Source organism: Oncorhynchus kisutch, linkage group LG2 (genome assembly GCF_002021735.2).
Source record: "Oncorhynchus kisutch isolate 150728-3 linkage group LG2, Okis_V2, whole genome shotgun sequence".
In the NCBI taxonomy this organism is placed as follows: Eukaryota; Metazoa; Chordata; class Actinopteri; order Salmoniformes; family Salmonidae; genus Oncorhynchus; species Oncorhynchus kisutch.
In genome coordinates, this window is record NC_034175.2 from 40458165 (window position 1) to 40476776 (window position 18612).

General features: G+C 44.6%; 1 protein-coding gene across 2 annotated transcripts in view; it reads right to left on the reverse strand.

The window, feature by feature from the left end:
- Positions 1–18612, reverse strand: part of LOC109865868 (kalirin) — a 260858-nt gene that overhangs the window by 142086 nt on the left and 100160 nt on the right. For both annotated transcript variants that reach the window (XM_031794240.1, XM_020454357.2), the window contains exons 3-6: positions 17107–17221; positions 6871–7063; positions 5722–6234; positions 2044–2166 (exon numbers count right to left, since the gene is read on the reverse strand). In XM_031794240.1, coding sequence (XP_031650100.1) covers positions 2044–2166; positions 5722–6234; positions 6871–7063; positions 17107–17221 — 944 coding nt within the window. The remainder of the gene's footprint in view (positions 1–2043; positions 2167–5721; positions 6235–6870; positions 7064–17106; positions 17222–18612) is intronic.

Sequence of the window (18612 nt, forward strand, 5' to 3'; positions counted from 1 at the left end):
GGCCTGCTCCCGAATACACACAGAGCTGGGGATTTGGGGACAGATGATTCTCTTCAATGATTACTGGAGGAGATGGCAGAGGATCTCACCATACTGCCCAGCGTTATTATGCCATTTAAATGTGCATGTGTGCATATGCCGTGTGAGACTCTTGGTTTGTGTTTCGGTACATAAATAGCTTGATTTCTCATCCAAAGAGTATCAGACATGTCTCCAGGGCAAAACTGCAGTAGAGGTCATTGCCTACTGTAAGGTGTGTCCCAAATGGTACCCTATTCCCTTATTTAGGCCCATAGGGCTCAAATCAAATCAACCAAATCAAATCGAGCGTTACTCGTCACACGCTTCGTAAACAACAGGTGTGGACTAACAGTGAGATGCTTACTTATGGGACCTTCCCACAATGCAGAGAGGAAGAAGATGGAGACATAATCGAAAAGTAAAACACACTATAACGATAACTATAGACACGGGGTACCGGTAGAGTCGATGTGCAGGGTTACGAGGTAACTGAGGTAGATATGTACATATGTAACTAGCAGTAAAGGGACCGATCAGTAGTGCACTATATAGGGAATAGGTTGCCGTTTGGGACTTAACCCTAACAGTTATTAGAATGGCAGTGTTACTGGTGAGGCTAACCAGAGGAAACTAAATCAACACTGAGGAAGTACCCTGCTGTTACAGCAGAGCGATAATAATCAGAGTATGTGTGTTTATATTTAAAACTCAATTCTGCTCTCCACCGCCAGTGGCCTGTACTATATCAATGATAGCTGTCAAATGGGGGAGTACGCTTTTAATTTTTTACAACCCTCTTCTAAATACTAATCCAGTAATTGAAAGGCCTTTTGACCCCATCCTAGAACACGTCTTTCAATAATTAAACTCGTACTCATACAAAGTGAAATCACTGAGGCATGACTCAAGGACCATTGACATCATCCATATTATTAGATCCCCCGTTCCCATGCACCACAGACAGTCCTCACACACCATATCGTCCTTCCATATTATGTAGTTCACACACACCACAGTCACACACCATAGACAGTCCTCACATACCACATAGTACCCACAAACCAGATCAATCCCAAGCACCATATAGTTCTCACACACCACAGACGGTCCTCACACACCACAAACGGTCCACACACACCACAGCGGTCCTCACACACCACAGACGGTCCTCACACACCACAGACGGTCCTCACACACCACAAACAGTCCTCACACACCACAAACAGTCCTCACACACCACTGACAGTCCTCACACACCACTGACAGTTCGCACATACCACCAACAGTCCTCATTCACCACTGACAGTACTCACATATCACTGACAGTCCTCACACATCACTGACAGTCCTCACACATCACTGACATTCCTCACACATCACTGACAGTCCTCACACATCACTGACAGTCCTCACACACCACTGACATTTCGCACATACTGTACCACCGACAGTCCTCATTCACCACTGACAGTACTCACATATCTCTGACAGTCCTCACACACCCCTGACAGTCCTCACACACCACTGACAGTTCGCACATACCCCTGACAGTCCTCATTCACCACTGACAGTCCTCACATATCACTGACAGTCCTCACACATCACTGACAGTCCTCACACATCACTGACAGTCCTCACACATCACTGACAGTCCTCACACATCACTGACAGTCCTCACACATCACCGACAGTCCTCACATATCACCGACAGTCCTCACATATCACTGACAGTCTTCACATACCACGGACAGTCCTCACATACCACGGACAGTCCTCACATATCACTGACAGTCCTCACATATCCCTGACAGTCCTCACATACCCCTGACAGTCCTCACATACCGCTGACAGCCCTCACATACCGCTGAAAGTCCTCACATACCGCTGAAAGTCCTCACATATCACTGACAGTCCTCACATACCCCTGACAGTCCTCACATACCGCTGACAGTCCTCACATACCGCTGACAGTCCTCACATACCGCTGACAGTCCTCACATATCACTGACAGTCCTCACATACCATAGAATTCATGGCAAAGTGATTGTGCTGCGTCTGGAGGTCCAGGGCGTGCTGGTAGCTGACGCCGATCTCTGTGTGGCTCTGCAGGAACACTTCCTTATTGTGACTGATCCAGTCAAACATCTACGATGGGAACACAGAACACATACATGAGATTGGTTACGTTACTGGTTGGGTCCTGTGTGGCCCAGCATGGAGCTTGCAACACCAGCATTGTGGTTTCGATTCCCACTGGGGCCCACCCATACAACAATGAAAGCACACAAATAAATGACACATACTTGGCATATTATGAGATATAATAGTAGACATTCCCATTGATAGTTTAGCACAGCAGATACATTATTTTTATTTTTGTATTTTTTTAGTGGACTGGACAAAGAGGATATAGAAAATAGCAGAGGGCTGTACTTGAACCCATGTTTCAGCAGTATACATGTGTGCCAGAGGCAGCGGCCTAGACCACTAGACCACCCTAAGCCAAGGCAGAGAAACATTATATTCATTACATGATACTATAGTCCTCTCCTTGGCATTAATAATACACTAGTGATCAGATTTCATCAAACGCAGTCATCTCTCTTTCAAATCCTGGACAGCACGCTTGACTATACAATAAAATGTCAAATGATGGTGGTGTGACAAGCGTGATTATTGGGTGACACAGGAACAACTCTCTAGGCCAGCGGCTTCACATCTCCGCTCTGAAGAGCCTGCGACGTTAGAACAAACCTATTTAATCAGGTTTGATCGAGCTGTTAATTAAACATTGACGCTGGTGTGACCTCTCGCCGCTGCCTTCCGATGGAAGTCCTTACAGAGGGGGAATTAGTCACCCGACGTGTTTGTACTGATATCACAGATTAGTTTCTCTGTTGCAGAAGCTGTTTGATAACTAACGCTACATTCATTATTATCGCATTCAAACAACGATGAAATTGCGGTTAATTGTATTCTATTTATTCAATAAGAAGTATTTTTTTACAAATAGAACGGGAAGAGCTGAAAAATGCCTAGGAAATAGTGCTCCGCCATATGTTTTGGTTTGACGCATATTTCTGACCGTCAAAATAGGGTTTGATGAAATCGATTTTATTGTCGAAAGACTTGAAAGACCGTATGATTGACCACTTACTTGTAAATTCTCCTACTTGTCATGCTTATTAAATGACATCTTGACAGCTTAATCTAATATCTTACAAATCAAATGAAGAGAAGCTGGCTAAATAATTAATTAGCTCAATGACTGTCAGCTGTTTTTGTTGGGGGAGATGGGGGGGGGGGAACAAATTCGGACTCAGAGCAGTAAGTTGATAATGCTGATAAATGACTCCCTATCATATTCACTTTGAGATGATGAATAGTGGAGAGCTAGTCGGGAAAAGAGAGCGATGATGAGCATTTATCATTTAGTCTACAAACCATTTTCCTTAAATGACCAACTCCATAAAGCAGAAAATGTACTCTGGAAAAACGCCACATTCCTTGAAAGAAACCAATTGATAGTACGACAGATACTATGATTCTCTACAGGGCATAACCTACAACTCTCCTCACTAAAATCCATTTGAGACATTTTGTGAGAAAAAAACAAAATGAATGTTTTGGATCGTCATGACAGCAGGGGAAGACGTGGAGCCGAGGCGGGCCAGTAATTGTTCATTTCTGTCTGCGTTTAAAATGGCTATTGCCTACATAGAGTGCTACAAAAGCAGTGCACAAAAGAGTTATAGGGGCCATTCGGGACGCAGCCAACAGAGATCACATGAGGTCATTATGGAGGAGAACAATAAACACCTGCGTCCATCCTCCCCTCCCTCCCTCCTTCCCTCAGTGAAATGAGGCCTTCTGTCTGTTACTGTTCCCTTTGGTCCTAATCCCCACAGATATGAACTGTCTCTACAGGGGTTACATGCGGACACGTTCGGTTCGGCCAAGCATTGTACAACAACAAAAAAATAATAGCCTTCTTATGTTCGAGCTTCAAAATGTGTTTCGCCTTTTGAATCTCCGCTCCGAATACTAACGTAGCGGCGTGCAACCCCGAACGCTACTACGATTGTCCAAGTGCTTGGTCGGACCAGAATCAAAATAGACAGATGTGTGAATCTGAGTTTACAAAATGACCAGTACCTGAATTGTTGAATCTATCATGATTCTGATTGGACTGCGTTGTTATAACACGTTGTTAGTAAATCGCCATCCAATCGGAGAGGACACAGGGAGGGACATACACTGTACGTGTGCCATGCCTTAATTGGCATTGTCCCCAGGGAAATTAATCATTATCTGGGCCTGTCCTAATCAGAGGCCCTATGGGGCTCCACGATCATTAGGGAAGGGACTGACTGCACTTATCCAAATGAAGGCATCTTCGTCATTGTAGGGTTTAATGGGGGGAGTGTTGGCTTGAGGGATTGGAGAGAATATTGCACGGTTATATGGGAATAATACAATTTTTCTTCCTCTCTGTAAACACTAGCTGTGTGGCAGTTCTACTTTAGTTTATCTGTCTGGTTGCCTTGACGAAGCAGGAAATGACCTGGCAATGTAAAATATTGTTCAGAATCATATGGTATCATCTTCGTCATCGAAATACTATCATCTTTTCTTAGAGACCCGCCTGTGTCTCTGACCTTGCCAGAGTTGTATAGGTCTTAACGTGAGGTTGTTGTTGTGCCATTCCTAATGAGTTTTGGGGTATTTGGGGTATGAGGTATATGAGCTTTTCCTTTAAAAGCCTGGAAGCTTTTCAGAGAACCAAAAAGAATCACATGTAATTATTACATGTACCTTTGGGTTATTGACATTGTCAAGGGAGATGAGTGCGTAGAGGAGAATAAATCATTTTGTCATCTCTAAAAACCCACTTAGAAAAATTTTGTGACTTGGAAAAGTGGGCAAAATACATGTTTATTCCCACAAATACCATCTCAGGGAATGATGTACTGAGCCGCTCTGCTTCCATAATATATTCTAAAAGCACATATCCTTGTAAAACCATATTATATCCCATTTAATATGTGTTTCCAATAAATACAAACAAATGGCAGAGTTTTCTATGTATTTAGGCCCTCCATATAAACCGAGAAATGCGACGTGTAAAATGGCACCCTATTCCCTACATAGTGCACTACTTTAGTACACTATATAGGGGACCGGGTGCCATTTGGGGCGCTGCCTAGGCCTCACATCACATCAAGCCCAAAGTTTGTTATTGGTTCCCGTACTGAGGACATTCACGATGCGCCTCTAGGATAAATATTTGAGGACAAGACTCTGGGATATTTATATGCCAAAACCTCTCAATCGGTTTGCAACCTTTTTAATATAAATTCCTTGTCAACGTTTGTCTGCCTTACTATACACAAGGCACATGTGTGGCAATAAGTTTGGTCTTACTAAAACGCCCTGCGAGGTCAAATCAACAGAGTGTCTTTAATGTGATGCGGGTTTATTCTTTTTATTCTGTTAGGACACACAGGGTGTTGTGAAATCTGTGAATGTATTCTAATGTTTTTAAAATGGTATAACTGCCTTAATTTTGCTGGACCCCAGGAAGAGTAGCTGCTGCCTTGGCATATTAAATACAAGATACACATATTACACAGATCAACTCAGCTTAACAGTTGTTATTGTGATGGTTGTTTCTGGCCCCTCTGGGCTTTGGTTACTCACCTTCTCTGCGTCCTGCTCAAAGAGGCGAAGCTGGAAACACTGGTCCAGTTTGAGCTTGCGGACGTGCCACATCTGGTGCAGGTGCTGTCTGGTCGAGTGCAGCTTGTCCAGCAGGCTGGCGATCTTAGGCACCACGCTCTGGAAGTCGGCGCTGCCCGAGATGCAGTTCCTCCCAGAAAAACCGTCACTAGACCGGATACACTGAAGCAGCCTCTGGCCCTCCCTGTCCAGCTCCTCCACGGGAGCCTTCATCACCTTCTTCTTGAGCTGCGTGTGCTCGTCGATGAGCCGCCGGGAGCCCTCCACGTCCACCGGGAACTCCTTCTTGGCCAGCAGCTCCTGGAGGTCCTCCAGGCGGGAGAGGAGGTGCACGGCCGAGCCCATGAACTCCTCCAGGGCCACGCGCAGATCCATCCACTCCTCGTGGTTGTACTCCAGAGAGCCCTCAAAGTCGTCCGTCAGCTGGGACGGGTCCACCAACTTAGTCAGGCCCTCCACTGACACCATGCTAGTCTGTCAACAGCACACAATCGAGAGGCTCTCGTTATGTTACCCCCAAACTGGGTACAAGCTTCATTGGACGTGTCCAAAATAGTACTCTATTCCTTATATGGCAAACAAGGCCCAGGCTCTATGTAGGGAATAGGGTGACATTTGGAACAAAGCCATTCTGTTTCTTATTAGCACTACATGTTCACTGTGGAGGGAAGGAATGAGAGAGGGGAGGACCGAGGGGTGTAAACATAACCTAGCATACTACTCATGGCTGACCTCTGTTACAGCCCTACAGGCAGAGAAGATGGGGAAATCGCGGGGAGGAAATAATCATTTCTCACCGGTCCTTCTGAAAACACAGCTCTGTGCTTCCTGTCCGGCTTTAGAGACATGTTCAGAGACATTAGCGGCTGTTGTTGAGTATCGCTGATAGTCCTGCGATTGATTAGACTTTAAAATAATGTGCTATTCAACTCTGGCTGAAATGCGACATCAAAACGACTCGTTTATCGTAATAATCGAAACCGGCATGCTGACTAGAGAAAACGTCTGTACTGAAGAAACATAAAATAGTTCAGGGCAGTAGGTAGACATTCCAACCAAAACAAGGTTCTGTTTGCGCCCATGCTGAGCGATGCTGAGCGAGAGGCTTACCTCAAATGTGAACTTGGCACTGCCAAAGTTGGTCTTCTGCTTCTGCCAGAAGTTGTCAGGTTTGATGATCAGCGCCACGCAGATCTCGGCGGGGAAGGCTTCCTGCAGGGTCTTCAGCAGAGGCTTGATCAGGTCCCACTTGGAGCCGCGCATATCAATGATGACCGTGAAGCCTCGCTTGCACACATCCTCACTGGGAGATGCAGAAAATGAAAGGACCATTCGAGAGAGAGGAGAGAGGGATGGTGAGAGAGAAACGGAGAGAGGAGGGGCGAGAAAGAGAGAGGGGGGGTGAGTGAAAAAGAGACAGGAAGAGAGAGAGAGAGAGAGAGAGAGAGAGAGAGAGAGAGAGAGAGAGAGAGAGAGAGAGAGAGAGAGATAACCAACCGCTAGTACCCAGCATTCCCTGTACAATCACATCCACTTTGCTTGAGCTGGTGCGGGGCGACGTCACGCCATCCAACACCACCATCCAACACTCCCTACTTAATATCCCTCTGCCAAATTAGACTCCCCTGGACTGTCAGCCAGGCACGGTGCTAAAGCCATTACACCACTGGAACTGTGTAACTACTGTGACTAAATGACAAGCGCTGTACAATTGGAGTTGTTTCCAGCTGACGCACTGCTTCTACCTTCGGTGTGGTACGATCCCTCGCGCGATTCTACTTTCTGACAAGCCTGTCATCGACATTAAGCTCTGTCGTTTTAGATTATCATACAAACGATAACATATCACACACCTCTTCTCTCTTCCTGGAAATGTCCTCTTTCGATGTAACAAACAGTCTTATTTGTTGAGAGTCTTGTTTCAATTTCAACCCCGCAAAATGGAGGGCCCCTCTTTTCTAACAGGTTATGGAGGCTGTAATGCTATTAACGCTCTATTCTTAGGCCTGATGCTCCGAAAGCACTTTAAAGCGATTGGAAGAAGATAAAAATAACCTCTAATTGCTTTGGCCCGCCACAGGCCCTCCTCCTCCAGCCTCCGCTACTTCTGCAATTAATATGATCCTCCGCATCGCTTTGTGCAGGAAGACTGGGGACACACAGGAGACAATGTCTGCATCCCAATTGGCTCCCTATTCCCTAGGGCCCATAGGACTCTGGCGAAAAGTAGTGCACCACATAGGGAATAGGGTGCCAATTGAGACGCAAGCCAACACTTTTGTACCAACAGCAGTCTATTAGGCCGCCTTGTTTCCTGCCATTTTCTCTTCTCAATGGGCCAAGGACAACAGGAAAACAGCCTTGACACAGTCACACACATCCTACGAGTAGAAAAGAGAAGTGATACTGGTTAGATGAATTTCTCCTTTGTATTGAGTAGATGAGGTGCTATGTGAAAACACTACTTTAAATTTCCAGGTACTGTAGGCTGAAATGTCAATGGATATGTAGCCCGTGACCTTTGGCTTTGCCACACTGATTGTCAATGAACAGCAGCATTTATCGACTTGGAATGTGTCCTAAATGGAACCCTACTCCCTTTATAGAGCACAATGGGCCCAGGTCAAACGTAGTGCACTATATGGAAAATAGGGTCCCATTTGGGACATAGAGACGTCGACTTGCTCGTTCACTTTCAAATTAAGGGAACATGTTGAAGTGGTTATGACATCATTGTCTCAGTGTGTGGTTTCCCTCACCCATGCAAGCTCAGCTAATTCCAATGAGCTCAAGACAAACGGAGACTGTTGCTGAAATATCACAGTAGCTATCACTGCAAACACATATCCAAGAATTACAAATAGAGAGAATTAACATTTTCTGGACGCAGAGAGGGAATTCCAACAAATGGCTGGGTAGAGGTTGGGGAGTGGGGGATAGGTTGGGTGGATGGTGGTACTGGTGGGATGGATCAATAGCATTGACAGAAACGGGAAAGGAAGCAACAGGCACTGACTGGGATGCTGTGATCTGGAGCTACAGTATCAAAACACTTTTTATTTGTCAGATGCGTCAAATACAACAGGTGTAGACCTTACTGTGAAATGCTTACTTACAAGCCCTCATTTGATTTATTTTAACATTTATTTAACTAGGCAAGTCAGTTAAGAACAAGGCTGACCACACCGCAGGCTGACCACAACGCCCGAGCATTGCAAAATAAATGTAGAAATCTAAATTATTCAATTATTGCACCCACACTGCACCCACAACGAGCGTCTGCGTTGCCAAGTGCTAAAATAGAAGTCAATTCTATTTGTGACGCAGATCGCGCTGCAAGTCCTGCCTCTCCCGTCTCCCCATTGGTTTATAGAAGCAGGTACCCACGTGCCATCTCCTCATTGGTTATACTCACATGGGTGACTGAAAGTCCAGAGAAAAAAAAGCCTAGAAGGAGGAGAGATGACTAGAAATGATTCGGTTGACCGTTTTATGTGTGGATTAATTGTCGGAGTAGAGGACCTTGTGCATTTCAGGTAAAATAACAACTCAATGTTTATATCCCAGGATAAATTAGTTACCAACAGCAAGCTAGCTAAATAGGACAAATTAGCTAGCAATTGCAAGCTAGCTAGCTAAATTGCCATAAATGTTTAACGCATTTTGACCTGTCCCCATATTAATGTAATTGGTTCAGAGTTTGTTTTGATATTTTAACCTCCATGTCAAGATCGCGTTCCCATATCGCGTTCCCATAACCCGGACAACGCTGGGCCAATTGTGGGTCCTATGGGACCCCCAATCACTCCGGTTGTGATACAGCCGGGGATCAAACTCGGGTCTGTAGTGACACCTCTAGCACTGCGAAGCAGTGCATTAGGCCGCCGCGCCACTTGGGATGCCTTAACTAACAATGCAGTTCAAGAAATATAGTTAAGAAAATATTTACTAAATAAACTAAAGTAAAATATCAAATAAAAAGTAATGCAATAAAATAAAAATAACGATGCTATGTACAGGGTGTACCGGTACCGAGTCAGGGGGTGCAGGTTAGTCGAGGTAACTTGTACACCTAGGTAGGGGTAAAGTGACTATACATAGATAATACACAGCGAGTAACAGCAGTGTAAAAACAAAGAGGGAGGTGGCTATTTTATTAATTGTTGAGCAGTCTTATGGCTTGGGGGTAGAAGCTGTTAAGGAGCCTTTAGGTACCGCTTGCCATGCGGTAGCAGAGAGAACAGTCTATGAGTTGGGTGATTGGAGTCTTTGACAATTTTTGGGGCATTCCTCAGACACCGCTCAGTGGGTCTAGTGTTTCCCGGGATGATGGTGCTGATGTGAGCCATGTCCAGCCTTTCAAAGCACTTCATGGCTACCGACGAGAGTGCTACGGGGCAGCAGTCATTTAGGCAGGTTACCTTCGCTTTCTTGGTCACAGGGACTGTGGTGGTTTGCTTGAAACATGGAGGTATTAACACAGTTCTTAATACAATTCCTGACGGTCTCAGTCACACAACTCATTATGAAACCATTTTCAGTGTCTTTAAAGAAAGCACACACCGACAAAAGGTGGACACCAAAACGCCTGCGTGAATTTATTCAGTCTCTCCGGTGAAAAGAGAGACCGAGAAAGACGTAAGGCTACTTGAAAGAGAGAAACAGAAAACCACAAAAGAGTCTGGAGAGAGGCTCTCATTGCTCAACGGTTGACAGCGCGGCTATAGAAGTACGCCATGTGGCCACGCCCCGCTTCCTTCTCTCTGCTCTGTAATTACCTTATCCTTTTCCATTCGCGACATGTGTTGGTAATGGTGGTGGGTCAGTTGGAGGGAAGTTAGGGGGACTCTCCCTGGCTCTCAGGCCGGGCTGACTGTTTAAACTCTCATTAAGCAGGTCACACAGAGAGGCTTTGAAGCTGACTTCATAGGTCCACTGCCAGGCCTGATCAATAGCTGAACGCACTCAGTGCAGCCCCGTCACTCCGCCTTGCTGACAGCACCCGAAACACACACACACACACACAAACCCATGTGCGCACACACACCATACACACTTGCGCACACACGTATGCATACACACGAACAGGCAACCATGCACAGGCACGCACACGCGCACACAAACATTTTCCACTGCAGTTAACAGCGTGGCCACGAGGATCAGCCCGGGGAAATATAAGTGTTTAGATAACGCAAGAAAAACACACACACACACACACGATGCCACGAACTGAGTGTGAACATTTTCAGCATATTTGTAACCATGGTCCAGGCTCTGACAGATATAAGACCAAGCTAGTGAAACGAATCGGTGCCTTCGGAAAGTATTCAGACGCCTTGACTTTTTCCACATTTTGTTACGTTACAGCCTTATTCTAAAATGGATTAAATAGATGTTTTCCCTCATCAATCTACACACAATACCCCATAATGACAAAGCGAAAACAGGTTTTTATACATTTTTGCAAATGTATGAAAAAATGAAAAACAGAAGCACCATATTTACATAAGTATTCAGACCCTTTGATTTGAGACTCGACATTGAGCTCCTGTGGATTCTGCTTCCATTGATCATCCTTGAGATGTATCTACAACTTGATTGGAGTCCACCTGTGGTAAATTCAATTGATTGGACATGATTTGGCCCGTCTATATAAGGTCCCACAGTTAACAGTGCATGTCAGAGGAAAAACCAAACCACGAGGTCAAAGGAAATATCCGTAGAGCTCCGAGACAGGATTGTGTCGAGGCACAGATCTGGGGAAGGGTACCAAAACATCTCTGCAGCACTCCACCAAGCAGGCCTTTTATGTAGAGTGGACAGACGGAAGCTGCTCCTCAGTAAAAAGCACATGACAGCCCGCTTGGAGTTTGCCAAAAGGCACCTAAAGGACTCTCAGACCATGAGAAACAAGATTTTCTGGTCTGATGGAACCAAGACCGAACTCTTTGGCCTGAATGCCCAGCGTCATGTCCCTACGGTGAAGCATGGTGGTGGCAGCATCATGCTGTGGGGATGGTTTTCAGCGGCAGGGACTGGGAGACAGCTCTTAAGGTTCCTTTGAGAACACTTGCCAGATAAAGAATGGTGTGGCATCAGACGTGGCATCCACAGAATTTCTAAAAGGTTTGTGAAATGTGTGGAAGCCTGTAGATGTGCCCCTTTCATACAGAAAATTGGCAAATGTTAAATAGATTTTTCAGGGTACCATTTCTAATGTTGATTTATGAGTTAAATTAACACTAAAAATAGTTCATTTAAGAATAATTTGGTGTAAAACAACCCCAGTGTTGGTGTTAACAACCAGAGTTGAACCAAAACCCTGACCGTCATATAATATTTCCCAGCAGGCTCTGTTGCGGGTAGATTTTATTTATTGTTTATTTCAATATCTATCTTTCGGCATGTACATTAACTTATTCATTCATCTTATGCTACTCAAATATTAATAACATACATTTTTCGAAACTACACTGAACAAAAATATAAACTCAACATGTAAAGTGTTGGTTCCATGTTTCATGAGCTGAAATAAAAGAGTGCCTCATGTTGGCGGTGGGCTTTTGGTATGGGCAGGCATAAGCTACTGACAACGAACACAATTGCATTTTATCGATGGCAATTGAACGCACAGAACTACCGTGACTAGATCCTGAGGCCCATCTGAAGCTGGAGACTTATATTTCCCTCACTAACTTTAAACATCAGCTATCCGAGCAGCTAACCGATTGCTGCAGCTGTACACAGCCCATCAGTAAATAGCCAATCCAATCTACCTACCTCATCCCCATATTGTTTTTATTTACTTTTCTGCTCTTTTGCACACCAGTATCTCTACTTGCGCATCATCATCTACACATCTATCACTCCAATGTTAATTTGCTAAATTGTAATTGTAATCAAAGAACCATCCCATTGAAGGTTCTTCAGAGAACCTAAAATGTTTCCCCTATGGCATCGCTCTGAAAAACATTATTTGGTTACAACTGGAACCTTTATTTTTTAAGTGTAGGGAATAGGGTGCCATTTGAGATGCAAGCCTAGTGTGCATCGAAGAGAGAAATCCGATCTGCAATGTACAGATAGGTTTAACGTACTAAGGCAGGTAAGGAAACAGAGCAGCTGTTCTAGCAAACTGTCATAAATCATTCCTGCGGCTTTTCTTCAGGGAGTCTCTCTAATGGCCCTCCTGGAAAAACTAAAAAGGCTTGGTGAGAGGGAGAGAGGGAGCCCCCGAAAATCCTGGGCTCACTGTTTACATTAGCCCACTGTAGCCTCAAGGATGGGCTCACAGCCAGATGCTTTCATGAGACTTCACTCCACACTAGTCCATACACCAAATGGGTGAGTCCTAAACGGCACCCTATTCAACATATAGTGCACTACATTTGACCACAGCCCTATGGGCCCTAGTCAAAAGTACGGCAGTGGTTCCCAACTCTAGTCCTCGAGTACCCCCAACAGTACACATTTTTATTGTAGCTTCAAAATGTCAACTAATTATCAGGCCCTCAATGAGTTGAATCAGGTGTTTTATGTCTGGGGCTACAACAAAAACTGTGCTGTTGGGAACCACTGATATAGGGAATAGAGTGCCATTTGGGTTGCATAATTTGTATACATATGCTACATTAGCCAAACACAGCCTGAGCAGAGGTGGAAGGGAGTGAAAAAAAGACTGAGAGTAACAGCTCTACTATGAATGGATTAGTTAATAGTGCAACTGGGTTTGGCCAAGAGGTTGGCTTTCTGAAAGACAGCAGGAAAGGGCTCTAATAAATGTTGGGGGGGGGGGGGGTGCTGTCAGTCTTCTCATGCAGAGCCTCAGACAACAGGTCTGACTCGCATACTGTTCCATGAATTCCATTCCAGCCATTACAATGAACCCATCCTCCTATAGCTCCCTCCCACCAGCCTCCTCTGTGACAGACAGAATATGGGCCCTCACGCATACAATTAAATAGAACACTAGATTTTGACATTGGCATCCTAGCAATCTGACTAATTAATCCACCACCTTGGTTAGGAAAACTTTAATTCTGATCAAATATGGTAAAATATTGTATAAGCCAATCTGCACAGTATATCTGTTAGCTAGTTAGTCAGCTAGTGAATTATAGGATCTCTATGCCCTCACATCTCACATACCAGAAACAAATAATAAAAAAGTGGAAAATCATATACGGTTCTCCGTCTTCCTATTGAAATGGCTGTTAGTAGTACACTACACGATCAAAAGCATGTGCTCGTCGAAAATCTCATTCCAATATCCTGGGCATTAATATGGAGCTGCTCCCTCCCATGCTGCTATAACAGCCTCCACTCTTCTGGGAAGGCTTTCCACTAGATGTTGGAACGTTGCTGCGGGGACTTGATTCCATTCAGCAACAAGAGCATTAGTGAGGTCAGGCACCGATTTTGGGCGATTAGGCCTGGCTCACAGTCGACGTTCCAATTCATCCCAAAGCTGTTCGATGGAGTTGAGGTTAGGGCTCTGTAAAGGCCAGTAAAGTTCTTCCACACCAATCTCAACAAACCATTTCTGTATGGACCTTGATTTGTGCATGGGGGCATTGTCCTGCTGAAACAGGAAAGGGCCTTCCCCAAACTGTTGCCACAAAGTTGGAAGCACAGAATCGTATAGAATGTCATTGTATGCTGTAGCATTAAAATGTCCCTTCACTGGAACTAAGGGGCCTAGCCCGAACCATGAAAAACAGTCCCAGACCATTATTCCTCTAGCAGGGCAGACATATGACAAACTGACTTATTGGAGCTCTTCAGAAAGGCCATTCTACTACCAATGTTTGTCTATGGAGATTGCATGGCTGTGTGCTCGATTTTATTCACCTGTCAGCAACGGGTGTGGGTGAAATAGTCAAATATACTATACACTATACTGTATATACAAAAGTATGTAAATTGTATCTATAATTTCCATACATCTTTCTGTGGGAGCATTTTTTAAAAATGTACTATGAGAATTACAAATGTCTACAACATTCTTAGATTTTGTATGTCGTGCCAAGTGTTCCTTTTGTGATTGTAATTTCTGTGTCGAGAAAAATTTGAAAATGCTCCCACAGAATGATGTATGGAAATTATAGATACAATTCACATTTCGCCTACTAGAATTACAATCACAAAAGGAACACTTGGCTCGACACACAAAATCTAAGAATATTCAATCAAATAATGTCTACATTTCATGATATACAGTGCATTTGAAAGGCGTTTAGACCCCTTGACTTTTTCAACATTTTGTTACGTTACAGCCTTTTTCTAAAATATATGTATTTATTAATTCCCCTCATCAATCTACACACAATACCCCATAATGACAAAGCAAAAACAGGTTTTTAGACATTTTTGCAAACACCTTATTTACATAAGTATTCAGACCCTTTGCTATGAGATTCAAAATTGAGCTCAGGTGCATCCTGTTTCCATTGATCATCCTTGAGATGTTTCTACAACTTGATTGGAGTCCACCTGTGGTAAATTAAATTGATTGGTCATGATTCGGAAAGGCACACACTTGTCTATATAAGGTCCCACAGTTGACAGTGCATGTCAGAGCAAAAACCAAGCCACGATATCGAATGAATTGTCCTTAGAGCTCTGAGACAGGATTGTGTCGAGGCACTGATCTGGGGAAGGGTATAAAAAAATGTCCCCAAGAACACAGTGGCCTCCATCATTCTTAAATGGAATACATTTGGAACCACCAAGATTCGTCCTAGAGCTGGCCACCTGGAAAAACTGAGCAAACGGGGGAGAATGGCCTTGGTCGGAAAGGTGACCAAGAACCCGATGGTCACTCTGACAGAGCTCCAGAGTTTCTCTGTGGAGATGGGAGAACCTTCTTGAAGAACAACCGTCTCTGTAGCACTCCACCAATCAGGCCTTTATGGTAAAGTGGCCAGACGGAAGCCACTCCTCAGTAAAAAAGGCACATGAGTTTGCCAAAAGGCACTTAAATGACTATGAGACCATGAGAAACAAGATTGAACTTTTTGGCCTGAATGCCAAGTGCCACATCTGGAGGAAACATGGCACCATCACTACGGTGAAGCACGGTGGTGGCAGCATAATGATGTGGGGATGTGTTTCAGCGGCAGGGACTGGAAGACTAGTCAGGAATGAGGGAAAGATGAACGGCGCAAAGTGCAGAGAGATCCTTGATGAAAACCTGCTACAAAGCACTCAGGACCTCAGACTGGGGTGAACGTTCACCTTCCAACAGGAAGGTGACAGTGACCATAAGCACATAGCAACAAAAAAACGCAGGAGTGGGTTCGGCACAAGTCTCTGAATGTCCTTGAGTGGCCCAGCCAGAGCCGGGACTTGAACCCGATCGAACATCTCTGGAGAGACCTGCAAATAGCTGTGCAGGGACGATCCCCATCCAACCTGACAGAGCTTGAGAGGATCTGCAGAAAAGAATGGGAGAAACTCCCCAAATACAGATGTGACAAGTTTGTAGGGTCATACCCAAGAAAAATCGAGGCTGTAATCGCTGCCAAAGGTGCTTCAACAAAGTACTGAGTAAAGGATCTGAATACTTATGTAAATGTGAAATGTCGTTTATTTTTATTTTTTTATACATTTACAAAAATGTCTAAACCTGTTTTTGCTTTGTCATTATGGGGTATTTTCTGTAGATTGACGAGAAAAATGACAATTGTTTATCCATTTTAGAATAAGGCTGTAACATAACAAAATGTGGAAAAAAGTTAGGGATCGGAATACTTTCCGAACACCACGACATGGATGACCATCTCCTTACGACAACAAAACAGAATGAACCATGCTGAAGTACACTCTAATGTGTATGCCGTGTATCAGCATACATGTCGACGGCATGTTTCTCCTGCTAGCCACATACATTAAGTCATGTTTACATTAGTATGATTATGAAATGAGTCCAGGGACCGTATGTGTCAAGCGTCTCAGAGTAGGAGTGCTGATCTAGGATCAGGTCCCATCTGTCCATGTAATCTTGCAAGTTGACATTTATTGTCATGAGTCTTGTCCTGGAGGCAAAACTACGTGATTCCCCTTTAGATGTGCCAGCTGCAAAGTCAAAATGGGCTATATTGTAAGAATGTGCTTTTTTGGTTTTAATTTAAAGTTAGGGTTAGCAGTGTGGTTACGGTTAGGGTTAAGGTTAGGGTTAGGTTTAAAATCAGATTTGATGACTTTGTGGCTGTGCCAGCTAGTGACCATTCTGCAGAGTTGACTCCAGAACAAGATTGAAAAATGCTAAACTGCTTCAATCTTAATCAATGTGATCTAAAAAGCAAAAAATGGATCATAAATCAGATACCTCTCCACTGTTCTTACCTGGGCACAGTGGAGAGGTACGTCACCAGCTGTCGCAGCTCCTCGTGTTTTATTCTATCATGGTTGCTTCTGGCAGGGAAGGTCAGTATGGGGCCACCTCTCTTATCACGACCTCCTGTAGGAACACAGACAGTGGAAATCTCCTTATTTTTGAGAGCAGTATGTCAGAAATAGATAGAGCTTTAAGTGCACATCAGGGTTCCGCTCCAAATGGCACCCTATTCCCTATAGAGTGCAGTACTTTGACCAGGGCCCATATGGTACTAAAGCTTCACGCTGCGATTCTCAGTATTCTCTCAAAGTGCCCGTGTACATCAATTACGGTAAGACATGGTATACAACGTAATGGGAGTAGAAAGGGTCTATCTTCATGTCTCTCATTTACTAGGTCTTTATCCCAAATGGCACCCTATTTCTTGTACTACCTTTGACCAGAGCCCATGGTCAAAAGTAGTGCACTGTAATAGGGAATATGGTGTCATTTGGGACGCATCCCATGTGTAGAGGGATGCATGACCTGTTTGAGGGGGAAGTACATTTGTTTATCCCTGGTGCTCATGGGACTTGGCAACAGCGAGGGAGACAGGGAGGCAAGGCAGCAACAACACCCCAGAGGAAGGGCATGGAGGGCCTTGTCCAGGTGGGATTTTGTTGGTGACAGATCTTTGTTGACATTTTTTGGGAGAACCAACCCCCTCGGATGGCGGAACTACCCCGTGCCCCCCCCTCCCCTCTCTGACAAATGTCCACCAGTCTTTCATCCTCAAGGTCCCCCCCCCCCCCTCAGCGTGTATGTGTGTGTGTGTGTGTGTGTGTGTGTGTGTCTGCACCACACACTGGGCCTCGTCACAGAGATAAGGCCAACATTACTCTACTGCTGCTGGGGGAACCTCTATACATTTACGGGGAGGAAAAATGAGTGTTACTGGCATAACCCCAGTTATATGAGAATGTATGAGTGAGATGTCTCACTTATGGAATTCGCTCTAGCGAACCAATCACACAAGATCTGTTGGAGACAGACAGGTCGAGTGGCGAACAAGGTGAGTTCCTTCCCTCCTTATAAGGCGCCACTCGCACATCCTCTGGTCATTCTCAAGCATGGTTCTCTTCCCTGGGCTCGTGCGAGCAGTGAGACATTTCAGTCATATATTCTCATAGAACCGGGTAACCCTAGGTTCTATTTCGAATACTAATTTCAATGTCTCACTTCTGGAATATGGCCAACTCCCGTATCGCAGACATGCTCTCCAAAGCCAGTGTAGTCCCAACAGCATCACCCCTCAGAGGCTCTGAGGAAGGTGCAGTGACAACCAGCCATTAAAACCTCATTAATGTATGAGGGGTGGCCCAACACGCCGCATTGAAAATCTCTTGCAAAGAGATGGCTTTGAACAGTGCCCAAGAGGTAGCCATACCTCTGGTGGACTGAGCCCTCAGACCCTACAGGGGGCGGTAAATCCTTGCTATTATAAACCAATATACTGTAATAGCCTATCCAATGGG